This window comes from Phaseolus vulgaris, chromosome 10 (genome assembly GCF_000499845.2).
Source record: "Phaseolus vulgaris cultivar G19833 chromosome 10, P. vulgaris v2.0, whole genome shotgun sequence".
In the NCBI taxonomy this organism is placed as follows: Eukaryota; Viridiplantae; Streptophyta; class Magnoliopsida; order Fabales; family Fabaceae; genus Phaseolus; species Phaseolus vulgaris.
This window is the reverse complement of record NC_023750.2, coordinates 8,342,846-8,357,877: the sequence shown is the minus strand read 5'-3', so window position 1 is coordinate 8,357,877 and position 15,032 is coordinate 8,342,846. Positions and strand designations below refer to the sequence as shown.

The following is a 15,032-nucleotide window of genomic DNA, read 5'->3' as shown; positions in this document are numbered from 1 at the left end:
GCACCTCCAGAACTTTTTTTCTGCATTCTATACTTCCAAAAATTATGAAGATATTTATTCTCGATTTTACAAGTTAAAATATAAAAATTGTATTTTGTACTGTGTTTTATATTTTAGAATAAAAGAAATCATAAATTTTAAATTTTATAATCTAATAAATCTCCAAATTTTACATTTCGAAAATAAAAAAAAAATGTTTAATAAAAAATATTAAAGGATAATTTAGTATTTTCAAGATTACGGGTGCAGGAAGAATTCATCCCGGAAAGGTAATAGAAAGCGACGTCGTCAAATTCGTCTCCACCACTATATTCCTCTAATTCTCTAACCGCGGTCGTTACGAAACGAACCAAAACAACACCTTCGCTGTGAATTCGCTTCCTTCCTTTGTTCTTTCACTTTCAATTTCGATATCTTTCCTCAAAATCTCGCTCGCATCACAATTCTCTAGGTATAATTGTACAATACATGTTTCCAATTTTCGTTTTCTTCATTTTCACAATCATCGCTGTTTTCATTTCATGAGCTTCATTGTTCGCGTTTGGCAGAAACTTGTTTCGATGGTGCGAGCTTCAAATCCGCAGCATCTGGAATCGAACACGCCCTTAGTCGTAAGTCACGTATTTGCCGTTCTTTTTTGTATCTTATATATACGAAATTGGTAGTATTCCATGCACGAAAACTGCGAGGTACATTATGCTTGGTGTGTTTATAATTTGATGAATTTCGCGTAGGAAATGGTTTTCATTCCCTTAATTTGTTTTTTTTTTAAAGAAATTGTTAACTAAGGTGGTAAGTTAGAGTTCTAATGAGAAGTTTATTTGAAGATAGAAAATGTTTGTTTGATCATAGAATTATTCTGGTGTTAACATTTGTAGAGTAATATACAAAATGAGATGTGTTCACTTGTCGTTATCGATGCTGCTAATTAATCACAGTTAGGTGATGGTTATGACAAAACAGAACTAATTACGAGATTTAGGTTAATTATTTACGTTTTTAGATCGGCGTCACACAACTATGGATGTGCTTTAAGGTGGAAGTAACCGCATGCAGAACTTTTTGATATTCAGTTATTCACATGTCTTGCTTTGACAGAAATTTGTTCTTTAACTGAAACGTATCAATGAAGTGTAGGCAGTTTTACCTCAAGTTAAGAACTTTTATTCAGGTGTTATAAGATGTAAACGAAAATCTAGTGAGTGCATTTCTAGCAGAAAAAGGTAACGACTAGCGTTGGTGAATTTATCCTATCATAAATGCATGGTGATAGCTTTTCCTTGAAGGAATGTTCATTCCTTCTTAAATACTCTGGAATTACGTTTACTTTATTGGAAAAAAATGTTCATTATTAACACGGGAATACATATTCCCTTTCTTATTTTTCATCTCAACTAGCATAACCTGATGTTAGAGTGGTCTTTGCTATGTGAAAGTATGGGTGTCATTCTACTCAACCTTCCGTTATGTATGTTAAGAGGTTGATTTTGGATTCAAATCCATCACTAACCGTTCACCAAGGCCCAACCTTACCAATGTGACAGGCTCACCCTCATTTCCATTCCCATTCCAATTTCAATCTCTTAAACCAAACATGATTTTGTTGTCTTGATAATAGAAGGTTATATTGGCTTGCATGGTTCATGTGGCCCATGCTTCATGGTATCAATAGATGTTTCCATTGCACGGACTCAATTTGTTACTGCTTTCTGTGGCTTAAAAGGTTTTAAGATATGGGAAAATAAGCTAACCCAAACCAGCTTGTCTCAAGTTTGTGTTTTATGTTGGTTTCTACAATTCAAATCTGGGCCAATGCATACATGCTGTCCTTCAATCGTGCTTCTTTATTGTGAAGCTCACATGATTTGTTACATAATATGTGAATTACATTAGCTTAAAAAGAATGGAAAAGCGTGCTTGCCAATATTTGAACCAAGATCTTTTCTATTATAGAATGTTATTATACTACAAGACCATTAATGGTTATTGATTGCTAAGATCATATTATCGTATTATATGTTATTTATTACATACTATATTGTTCTGGAAGCATATATGAGAACAAGGTTGGAAAATGAGTAAATTATTTGTAGTCATGATAAAATTTTGTGCACCAGGATTTCTTTCTTTTTCATTTTCAAAGAATTGTTAACATACTATATATTTAAATAGGCAGATTTGATATAGCATATATTTATCAAGAAACGAGAATTTGAACACTTGCAAGATGGTGAAAGAATTGAAATAAAATGATTGTTCGTTCAAGAATCAATATGAGCCAAATATTAAGGATAAGTAGAAATAACTGAGATCAAGGAACTCACAAGCAGAGGTAGCTCTCTGTTGAGGGATTGAACAAACAGAAATGCACGGAAAGAAATAAAAACTTAATCAATTTGTTCTCTTTCCCATATTACACTCCTTTTCCATTACTTCCACACCATGTATGCGTGCTTGTTACAGCCCTTTACAATCTAGAATTCTCTTCTGCACTTGCGCACATTGTCCTCAACTTCTCATAGTAGTAGTTATAAGAGGGTTAGCAGTTCCTTCACTAACCCATTCTCCTAGTTGCAGTCACTTCGATTCATTATCAGGTCTTAATTTACTAAATCAAAGTTTGATTGAATTTCTCTTTAATTTGTTTTTTCCATCCAATCATCTGGAACTATGCGGTTAATTGTGTCATGAACTTTATTATTTTCCTTTTGGCCTAAATTGGTTTGAACTTCACTAGCTCAAAACCTACTTAATGGGGAATCGAGCACCCCATTGGTGGTAATATGGTATGTGATTTCTTTGATAATTTATACTTGAAATTTTTTATGTCTTCATAGTGAAGCATTTGCCGTGCTCGAATCATTTTATGTATTCCAATAAGCTGGATTTGTCATCATGACAAGGGGATTTTCTGGGGATACTAAAATGGTGGTGATCATGGTTATCAAACTCTCAAGTTAGCTCTTAAAACTCTTACGATTTTATGATTCTAGGTAGACAAATTGGGTTAACTCACTATCAAACTCTTTTAAGGATAGTATATGGTAAATTACCTCGGTAAGCTTGTATAAACTCTTTGAGTGAACATGCTTGATATCAAATGTAATTTTTGCTCTCGTTGACCGCACAATGGCATTGTTTTACCATGATATTAAAGATATTGATTAGTAGTTTGTTAGTAGAGTGTTACTAGTTTGTTTCCTATAAAAAATGTTTGATGTAATCAGTTGTACTTACCTATTTCCTTCAAGTTTGACAACCTTGGTGATAGTGGTTAGGCAAATGAATGATGAAATAATTAATGTTAAAAAAAATGTAAGCAAGTGTTAGTTTTTTAAACAAATAATTGATTTCTGGAAGCTAAGTTTAAAAAGTGGGTTACAAAAAAGGTTATCTTTGTGTTGGTGGATTACCAAGTAATCAGAAACTGCTCTGTAGCAAGGGAAGATTTTATGAGCATAAATTTCCTATTGCCTGTTTTTCATTGACAACCACTTCCTTTCTTCCTACCTGCCCCTGCCAAAAATGAAAGCCTTTCAATGTGAACCAGCATCTTTAACTGGTGATTTGATTCTTTCAACTGAAATACTTAGCTTCTTCTTGAGGCATGCATTTATTGGTGTTTCTACCGTGGAGAATTTTTTCTTGTAGAATATGAATCTTGCTGTTAAGGATAGTTTAGTTGAAATTCCTTATTATGATTTTGTTTTTGCATTTAGTTGTACTTTTTTACTAGTAGCTGTACCTTCCTTTCATGATTGTCTTGATGATTAAAGCAATAACAAACAATCATTTTATTAGTTTTTTAAATGAAATCAAATTATGTTTATCTTCTTTTAGGTACAGGGAGAGGGTTTGACAAATGATGGGCTTATTCCTCAGATATTTTCATCTATGCCAGCTCTTAATGATGCTGCTTCTTATCTTGCACAAACAACATCATACTTAACTGGTTGTTTCTCCGATTATTCAGGCAAGTTTCTTATTTGTTTATCTAGCTCTTAAGAGTTTGGGGTGTAATTTAAGTAGATTCTTCTTTATAGAAGTTTAAGGAATTATGTAGCCAGTCATAAGTTTTCATAAAGGAAAAGGAAATAATGACGTTGAGTTCTTATGTAGCATATCAAAATAATGATGTGGTTTATCTGTGAGAAAAAGAATATGGATGTTAAATTAAAATCATTGTCTCCCTCAATTAAGCACATCTGCTTTTAATGAAAAATAGAAATGATGGACTTAGATTTGATGTTATCTCAACTGTTGCATTTATACATGGATGTTGAAAATTGAAGGCCTTAACCAGATTACTTTAGATTTATGGTCACCTTTCAGGAAACAAAGACATCCCTTCTAGGGATAGACAAAGCCCCAAAGTAAGAAATTATCACGTTAGAAATTATCATAAAGTAAGATTTATTGTGCTGTTGTGAAACCTTGTAGAAACCAGCCTTAAAAATCCTAGTAAAGCATGTGGATTTCACTTTAGAGATTATTGTAGGTATAATTTGATTCTGAAAATTTGCTTTACTCTAGGTAACATAGGACTTGGGATTCCTTTTACTATGCCTCTACTACTTCATGAAATTTCATCTACAGCTAATTTTGAATTTGTTTATGAATATTCTAAGATAATATCTTTATTACATTTCCTTGACTAAAAATATAAGAAATACCTAAAAGCAATGTTGTCAAGCTAGAGAATGATGGTAAAAGGATTGGAAGGAGGATAAAAAGTCGTAACTTGAGGATTGCAAGAGTTACGAGTATATTAGTGTATGAAAAACTATATTTATAACCTGTGCATGCATTAAAAATAATACAGTCAAGAAAAATAACTCATAAGACCCAATACTTAACACAACTAAATAGAACAAAACACTCTAAAAAATGGCAGCAAGAACAGAAGTATTAACAACAAAATACAGAACATAGTCAAAGATGAAGGCAACGACCAAGGTGATGGACATGAGTGCTGTGATAGCTGATGTTGAGATAGAATTTGTGACAATGTTGCGTTGGTTGCTGGTGCCAATGACTGTGATAGTTGTGTTGTCGATGATGAGAGTGGGCACCATCGAGAACTGTTTGACTATGTTCTGATTTGCAAATGGAACCCTAGGAGAAGAGGGCCATCTTGGGTTGTTAGCAAGATACTTTGTTTTCATGAGCAACCGATCCCACTACAACCTATGCTTCTCCTAATCCACCATGTGCATCACCTTGCTGTGTCTCCCTTACTCCTAGGATCACATGAGTATGTGAGTACATTCACAATTTTAACAAAATTGCCTAAGAGGTCATCAAAGATATTCTAAAATGTTGTAAAGATTTCTAAACAAGATTTTACTTTATTCCTTATATATATTTCTTTGAGTACCTTTACTCGTGTTATTTTATTTGATTACTTCCTAAACATGTGCCTTTGATTTATAGTGACTTTGTGTCATGTCTGTTTTGTTAATTGTACTTGCTACAATTCCCTGACTTCTGCAATTTAGACCTTGAAGTTTTTGTTAATATTTCAGTAGAACATTCCCCCAGAGGTTCTGGTGCTTCTGTCCCTATCGCACAAGAGCTTGTGGAATTTCCTTCTGCAGAAACTGATGCATCTTCATCTACTGAAATTGATCATATTCCTTCAAACAGAATTCATTTAACTAGTGTTGAATCATCCAACACTTCAACTTTTGCACGTCCACATTTGCAAGATGAAATCACTAGTACCTCTGGTGGAGTTCTGTTACAAAATTCGAGTGCACTTGTTGAATCGAATCGCACTGGACAAAGTGGCATTTCCATGTTCCAAAGGTATTCTTTATCAACTTATATGTTTGTGGCTCTATATAAAGGTATAGAATAGGAAACATCATTGCTTCTTGGCTAGTTATAGTTGTTATAAACTGTAATGTATTAGATAGGTGTGACATTCTGTGGTGAATTTTTTAAAAGGACGGTTGTGTGAAATGAGTTTGCAAATTTAGACCTAACTGGTTCTTCATATTTATTTCATCTGGGTGCACTTGTTCTATTCTGTATATTTGTTTTTAAATGCACTGAGATGCATGAACACCGAGAGAAATGAATTTGACAAACCTTCAAGATCGATTAATAAGAAAAAGTTGTGGCAGTTTCTACAATAGAAAAAATTATTCACATTAGTTTAGAAAATTTCGTTAGCATAATTTAAATGTACTAATATTATTTAAAAGGTTTAAATATATTTGTAGCACTTATAAATATGACTATGCCTGCATTTAGTCCGTTAAGAGTATATGTTAGTTTTAAATCTCTGACATTTGCTAACTGTCCTCATTAACTAGTTAGTTTAATACTAAAATTTAAAAATATTAGTTAGTATAATCAAGACAACAAAGGATATTTCAAATTAAGATAATTATATTTTTTAGGTACATAATTTATTTAATATATTTATGACTTAATATAGATAAGGTAATTATATATGTTATTTTTACTTTTGCATTCAATAATTTACTTCTAATATTTTATTTTTTAAATAATTATGTTTTACTTAAAGCTTATAATTTATTTTCCATATATTAATTCTGATATTATAACATTAATCATTATAGAATTAATTTTTCAATATACCATAAACTGAGATTTTATCCCTATACACAAAAAATAACAAATATGTTTTATAATTTTGGAATTAATAATTATAATATATTAAATAATCATTACTGTTTTTTTTTTATCCTAACACAGTTTAAAACTAATATAAAATAATTGGATTAAATGTATTAAATCCTTCAAATATATTATTCTGTCTTATTTTAGTATTGAAAAAATTGTTATTACTTTTAAATATTTGACATTTTGTTAGTGGCTTCTTAGTCTTTATTATTAACAATATTTTATTTATTCCAAAAATATAAAATATTGTTTAAAAAATATTATTTTTAAATATATAATTCAACTAAGTACAATAGTTAATATTTTTTATAAATAAGATAATCACATGTAATATATAATTCAACTAAGTACAATAGTTAATATATAGAAAATACATTATAAGTGTCAAAGTAAATTATAATTATTTTTAATTTAAAAAAAAATACAATGTTAAAACTAAATTATTGGTTGTAAAACAAAATGTACGAAGACAGAGACAGATATTGGAACGGGTATAGGAACAAGGACAAGTATTGGGACGAGAGTATAGGGATAGGGACAGGGTGGATGTGTACATACTCATTCCCATACCTAATTTAAAAAATCAAGTATTATACTAAGCCAATGTGGGGATTATCCGTCAGAGAATCAGGTTAGGTTCCGACAATACCCGTGGAGACGGGTTTATTTGTCATCCTTGTGTATAATTTTCTACTGTTTTCCTTGTTGTACCCATCATTGAATTTGTGGATGTTGATTTGTCCTCCTTTACTCTGATTTAGTTTTTAAATTTTGTTATAGAACCATCTGAAATCTGAATTTTAAAGCTTTAAAGCCCTTTTGACAATTGACGTGAGGGTTTGTAATCTGTTTTTATTACTTCAGCCTGATTGATCGTGCTCGAAGGACCGTGCGTGGATCTGCAGATGATATAGGATGGCTTCAACGTGATCCAGGAATGCCTCCGGTTGAAGATGGAACTGATAGGTTCCTTGAAATTCTGGACAACATCAAGTAAGTTGGTAGAATTTTATTTTTTCCAATTTTCTCGTTGTCATTGTTTTGTTAACTAAGTTTTACCTTACTTTGTCAGGCATGGTGTTCACAAGTTACCAAATTCAGTGGTTTATTTGTTAGTTCCAGGTAAAGTGACTGATTATATATAATGATCAGGTTAATCATGACCAACTCCACTTTCAAGCCTCACATAAAGGAAAGGCCTAAAGTCAATGGTGCATCTGGAATGATAAATGTTTATGAGCACCTGGCCTGACCTATCGGATGTAAATAGTAAAAGTGCCTAAGTTCATTGTTGCAACATATTTTCTGTGCTCTTAACTATAATGCTTTTTGCAATGGCAGGTCTTTTCAGTAATCATGGTCCACTTTACTTTGTCAATACAAAAGTCAGTTTTTCAAAATTGGGTTTGGCCTGTCATATTGCAAAGATTCATAGCGAGGTACATTCTAATAGTCATTGTAGTAGTAGTGGTCAATCCAGTACTTGATGATGATGATAGTAGTTCGTATGAAAATTTATAACTAATTTTTTTGTAGATCATATGGGTGTTCTTGTTTTTCAGTTCTATTACTGAATTTTGAGTAATTACTAACCAGGCTTCAGTGGAGAAAAATGCCAGAGAGCTGAAAGAGTACATTGAGGAAATTTATTGGGGTTCACAGAAACGTGTTATGCTTCTTGGACATAGCAAAGGAGGAGTAGATGCAGCAGCTGCTTTATCGTTGTATTGGTCTGATTTGAAAGACAAAGTTGCTGGTTTGGCATTAGCTCAAAGTCCCTACGGTGGAACTCCTATAGCTTCAGATCTTCTACGCGAAGGACAGCTTGGCGATTATGTGAATTTACGAAAACTTACTGAGATTCTTATCTGTAAAGTAATTAAGGTATGTTGAGTATTTTTTTGTTATCACCCTTTGGTTCTTTTCTGTTTGAAACGTATATTTTCTTTGGCATCCTTTTGAAATGCATTGCATGCACGTTTACATTTTCTTTTGTTATTCTATAAAAACTTTGGCCATTTGTTGTCTTGCTTGTAATCTACATTTTCTGATCAGATATGCTGTATCACAGTTTCGTGTTGCTTGAGGGTGTAAAGAAAAATACCTACACTAACAAGAGGAGGGGTGAATTGGTGTTTAAATTTTTTTATTTGATTAGTAGAACCTCAAAAAATGTTCTTGCTACACTTGATTAAGAATTTGAGAGAAGTTAAGATCACTTGCAATCCAAGAAAATACGAAGAACACAAAATAAAATAAAGGACAAGAAAGAACACAGAATTTTACACTTGTTCGATTCTTCCCGAATTTACATATAATATTAATCACGATAACCTTAGTAGGATTGTTGCACAATCTTGAATATTGGATTAAAAATACACTTTGCATGCATAAATGCAATCACTCAAGATGTACAACCTTCTTGAAAACCTAACAAGAATACTACCTAACCATGTAAAAGTCTACTATATGAAACGCCAAACTTGGTGTATAGAAAGTCACACTAAGAATAAAAAGTTAATGGAAAAATAGCACTTAATGTGATGGATAATCCAAGAAGAATAAGAGCAAGAGTTTATGCAGATATATCAACCAATACCTTCAAGTCAAAAATCCCCTCATAGATTTCCAAAGAAAAAACACTTTTATTTTCTTGAGAACTATTAGAAATTATTTGTAATTGTGTAAGACTTGTTACTTTCAAAATATGCAGAAAAGCTTTTAATATAAACTGATATAAAACCGATGTAATTGATTGCATTCAGTGATAATCCATTATTTTGCTCTCAATTGAAGAACAACCTAATTGATTATTTGTAGTCATAACATAATCGATTACCTGCAGAGCTTGTGTTTGAATTAAGCTTCAAATAAATGATTATTTCACTTTTGATAATCAATTATGAAATAAGATAATTTATTATATGTGGAAGCACAACATTATGCATCACAAAATGATTGATTATGTTTTAACATAATCGATTATTATGTTCTAAAACATTTTTAAAATATTGTCGAAAACATTTTCCCAAAGGCACAAAATAAGTATGAGATACATAAACTAAAGTAAACCTAGAACTAATAGATGACTCTAAACATTCACACATAAAATAAAAACAGCACCTCATAATAGTTTTAAAGTACATCATCAAAACCAAATCTAATATTCTAAAAGGGTCTTGAAGAGCCTTGATCAACAAAGGAATATCTATTGATTCCTTGAACTACAATGCTATTTAGCAGACTGTTTCGGTCCCATCAGAATGATTGGAAACAATCTTGTCCTATCTATTACTAAAGAAAATATAAATATTACGTAAGTTTGTTTTTGCTTGCATAATCATATTTTGTAAGAAAGAGATAGATATGGGAAGTATAATTATTTGTTTAAAAAATATATTAATAGGAAATATATGGATTATTTTTTTTATTAAAGAACGTTCATCGAGACATCTTCGAATTTAGGGTTTGAGTATAATTCAACCTCAAAAGCTAGCTCATAGGATCAGACCCCCTTTCACATATTTAACTATTTTGGCTACTGTGTCATTAGTTAATGTGAGATGTCTAACACATCTTACATATTAGAATTTGAGTTTGTGCCTAATTCAACCTCAAAAGCTAGCTCATAGGATGAGGCTCCTCCACTTATATACACTATTTTGGTTGTTTCATCATTGTTAGTGTGAGATCTCTAACACATCTTACATCTTGGAATTTGGGTTTGAGCATAATTCTACCTCAAAAACTTGGTCATAGAATGAGACCCTCCACTTGCGTACACTATTTTTGTTGTATTATTATTATCATTTTATCAGCTGGTTGTTGTATTATTAGTTATTATGACATCTCATACACATCTCATAATGTTGAGGACTGAATATCTTGAATATCAAGTTTGTAATATTGAATATGTGTATCAACTTGATAAATGAATGACCTAATAGGTCGAACAACTACTAGGATAAACTTGAATACCATCTTAGAATTTGAGAATCTAATTTATTCCAAAAGCTAGCATGGAAAGTGAGGATTGTCTCTCACTTTTATACTTTGTTTTGGTCATATCACTAGTTAATGGTGGGATCTTCAATAAAACAAAGAAATTAAAATGAATTTGTAGAATAAGAAATTCTCGTAATGGTAAGAGCTAAATACTTAACACTTAAGAAAAAAGAAATATCAATGGAACAAAGTTGCCCAACCCCTTGACATATCTGGAACTCATGTACAAATATCACGCCCTTTATTCCAAATTGAAGTCTTATCCTGAATTAGCTGTTATGCCAAGGAAAACTCCTTGAAGTCTCCCAGGAGTGATTTGTTCTTTTTGTTCAATATAGTTTGCTGCACGGTTGGGATTCTAGATTCTGTCTATTCATGCAGGTTGTATTTTCAATTTCTCACTCTTATTACAATCTGGTATTACTTTGTTCTTGCTAAATTATTTGAGAAATCGAAGGATCCTTTTAAAAGGCATTTCAAATAGTTTCTGCTAATCTACATATTTGTCAGTTTATGCTAACAAAAGTTGTATGGTGTCATTATTTGATTCTTCTTATTTAATGTAGAAACTGGTTGATTAAGTTATTTCTATCTTATGTTTCCTTGTAAGCTACATAATTATTTTAAATCTTTACCTGAGGTTAGTTTTGTTTAGTTGCTGTCAGTGTTCGTCATCATTGAAGTTACGGTTGCTTGCTATTACTTATCATCTATTATTTTGAAGGGTGACATGCGAGCCTTAGAAGACTTGACATATGAAAGGCGGAGAGAGTTTTTGAAAGAGCATCATCTGCCAAACGAAGTCCCAGTTGTTTCCTTTCGGACTGAAGCTGGCATTTCCCCTGCTGTTTTAGCCACATTATCTCATGTTGCACATGCTGAATTTCCACCCCTCGTCGCTCCTACTGGTGAGTCTACAAAACTCCCTGTGGTGATGCCCCTTGGTGCTGCAATGGCTGCTTGTGCACAATTGACACAGGTTAGGTACGGTGAGAAAAGCGACGGCCTTGTGACATGCCGAGATGCAGAAGTTCCTGGATCTGTTGTGGTGCGACCTAAGCGAAAATTAGACCATGCTTGGATGGTTTATTCATCGCTTAATGATGACCTTTCTGAAGGAGATGCATCTCAGGTGTGCGAGGCTCTCTTGACTCTACTTGTGGAAATCGGGCAGAAAAAGATGCATGAGTTTGCAAGGAAAGATGAATGAAGCATTCCAGTCTCTGTACATATTTCTCTCTCCAAAGCTCTATATTCAATTTATTTTTTATGATCTAACTGATAAAAAATATTGAAGGTAGGTCATATATATGTAACGAACACATTAATATATGTAGCTGTAGAGTGAGAGGACATAGCTGTAACAGGACATGGTGAAGTAAAGCTTTCATGTGATTTAGGTAATAAACTGATGATGCAATGCACTGGTACGACTGCTTTGGTCTTTTTGCCTGATTGAATCATCAGGCCATGCAAATGTATGAGTAGGGACAAGCATTTCACGGAAACTGGAATTTTAACTTTTTGACCCAATAGGAATTATTTCATCCTTCATCATGAGGTTCTTTCATTCTACACTTCCATAGTTTCTTCGTGTACCTCCATGAAGCGTGGAAACGGAAAAAATATCATTCTATGAGGTTTCCCTAGGAAGATCCTAAATTGAGTGATTTTGAAAGTTTCGGTATTAATTCGAAAGTTAAAAATTTTGAGACTGTGTTTACGATCTAAAATTATTTATTTTAATTTGGATTATACAATCTAGAATATATTTATTTATGCAAGTACAGGATATGTTTCTGAATTATATAATCTATAATAGTTTTTTTAAATTCTAGATTAGCTGAAATTATTTTTTTTAACTTCCGAATTAACCCATTGGAATTATTTTTTATGAAAGTTTTAATCCAGAAGTCTACATGCGGAACAGAAATCAGAGGACTGTTTTCGCATACCAGGTTGATTGATTGACTCCTTTGTTTTGTTATAAATATTACAAGTTCTGATATGTTTGGAATTTGGTATTTCTTTCTAGTTGCCAATTTTCTATGTGATGAGTACCAATGCCCTTAATGCCCTTAATGCGATAATGATGAGGGATGATAGGAATACCTTACACCCATGTTTAATCAATTCATGCTGCATACTCAAGGTAGATGATGACAATCCCGGTTTTCTTATTGGTCCTTTTCCCAATTTTCTTCCTCTGCATTTCTGATATGCATGCAGTGAGAATTTCTATCATTTGTTTTTGAGCCTTTTCAGTTTATATCTCTTGAACTGGTTATTACATATTTCTGGACGAGGTTGATATGGAAGGACATTTCTTCTCCATTCATTTTATTCCTTTTTGGGAGAGGTGGTGGCAGTGGGTGTCTTCGATACACAGTGCCAATGGCAATCGCTCTCTGTAATGGTCAATCCTTCTGAGGCTGAACCTTGTCCAATCTAATACTAGTAGTAAGTTGCTGGGGTAGTAGAACCGTGTTCTCTGTTTCGGGTTCTACTGTAATTCCAATTTTTGTTATCCAAATAAAAAATAATTTTAGATTTTTCAATTTAAAACGTTGAAGAAATCGTAAAATGTGGAACAAATTGGCTAAATTTTTAATTACTGAAGCATGAAAAGATACTATAAATATTTTCTAGATGTCATGGAGATGTACGGAGAAATCTTGGATGTGATCACAGGGGTTGTGATGTCTTCATGAGAACACCTAAAATTGTAATAGACTCTAGTCAGCATTCTAAAAAGGCAATTACTTCTTGGACCCAATTTCAGTATGAAAAGAGGACAAGTGTCCTTAAATAAAATGAGTTAAATAAAATGGGTACATATCAAAATACATTCTGGATCGGATCTCTTCTGGATATTTTTTTGCATAACAAATTTTTTGTATTACATATTTTTTTATTCTGGATTTTTATTTTCAGAACACAATATACTTTTTCGGAATGCATTATTTCTCATTCTGAATGGTATTTTTGGAATAAATGGTATTTTTGAAAATTTAAAACTATGTAGGTGTAGGTTGAAAAAGATGGGTGCAGGAAGAATTTGCCTTCTAAGAATAATATCCTTTGATGCCTAGGTACCAAAAACTTTTTTATGTGAAGAGAAAATTATGGAACCTCTACTTTGCACAATAAATATGCTATGGATATGAAGATTAAGCACTTTTTTTCCTTTTGATATTATGACACCAAGTTACCTTTATTCTCCATGTAAGTCTTGTGTACACAAATTGAAAGAACCATGATATAATAAGCAAAATTTTTAAAAGTTGAAAAATGTGTATTTGAATTAGTTTATTTAAAAAATATTAATTGTGGTTAGGTGTAATCTCTTTGAACTACCTTACTTGCAGTCTCAAAAGGTGGTGATTTAGTCTAAAGTTAATTAGATGTTACTACTGAGTTTTAAAAACTTTCAGTTATCAATTTGCAAGTAAATTTATCAAGTTAAATTTGTGAAATTGAGTTAATTTATGATATAAAAGAAAAAAAAATATGAATTTGATTTCTCTGTAAATTAACCTTAGTTTATATATAAATTAAAAATAAAAAATTAGAAAAATTATATGAAAGAGTTTTTAGACATTAGTTCTTTTTACCTTTTAGAGAAATTAATTTTATTTTTTCTAGTTATTTTATTATGATAAAAAAATATTATGAAGAAACTTATATCTGATATAACAACATCAAAATTATAAAAAAAATAAAAAATAGTTTCAAAACAAGATATAACAACATCAAATTTTCATCAATTATATTTGATCTTATCCTTGATGTGATAGATTCTTCTAATTTTTCACTCTAAAAAAATGTTCATTTCATCTACTATACAATATGCAATAATTGTAAAAAACTGTAAAAAAACTAGATTTATATGGCTAGTGGTTTATAACCCCACCCTTGTTCCTACTACACTCAACCATGTAGAGACCAACACCATTTGGATAAACATACATTAATGTTCTGTTTGTATCCAACGACGGATTCTCAGGAAGTGAAGAAAGGCACGTAAAGCTCAGACCAAGAAACAAAAAATTAATAAAACACAAATTTCAAAGCAAAAGCATTGCACAATTTTTTTTTGCAAATTTGTGAATATTTACGAAGATTTACGAAGAATATGATTAAAATAATGTAAATAATAATAATTATTATTAAAATATTAATAAATATATAAAATGATAATTAAAATAAAAATATTAATAATAAATTTATGAAATAATAACTATTATTAAAAATTAAAAATAATAATTAATAATGATAAAAAATAAATAAAAATAAATAATTGTACAACTAAATTAATTTATAATATATTTTATAATTATTAAAAATTTACATAATATTATTAAAATGTCAAA

The 15,032-nt window shown here is 31.4% G+C and overlaps 1 protein-coding gene across 1 annotated transcript; it reads left to right on the top strand.

The window, feature by feature from the left end:
* The first annotated feature begins 227 nt into the window (after window positions 1-227).
* Window positions 228-12,213, top strand: LOC137819656 (uncharacterized). The gene is made up of 9 exons (XM_068623558.1): window positions 228-451; window positions 549-611; window positions 3,841-3,973; window positions 5,526-5,808; window positions 7,519-7,647; window positions 7,727-7,776; window positions 7,996-8,093; window positions 8,251-8,538; window positions 11,384-12,213. Exons 2-9 carry the CDS (start codon window positions 561-563, stop codon window positions 11,867-11,869), a joined length of 1,518 nt encoding a protein of 505 aa, XP_068479659.1. The 5' UTR covers window positions 228-451; window positions 549-560; the 3' UTR covers window positions 11,870-12,213.
* Window positions 12,214-15,032: the final 2,819 nt, after the last annotated feature.

Bases quoted from the DNA above. Each gene is read 5' to 3' on its own strand.
- LOC137819656 (XM_068623558.1), top strand. From the start codon at position 561: ATGGTGCGAGCTTCAAATCCGCAGCATCTGGAATCGAACACGCCCTTA. The intron at 7,648-7,726 runs GTAAGTTGGTAG...TTACTTTGTCAG, and splicing joins GAAATTCTGGACAACATCAA to GCATGGTGTTCACAAGTTAC. The intron at 7,777-7,995 runs GTAAAGTGACTG...TTGCAATGGCAG, and splicing joins GGTTTATTTGTTAGTTCCAG to GTCTTTTCAGTAATCATGGT.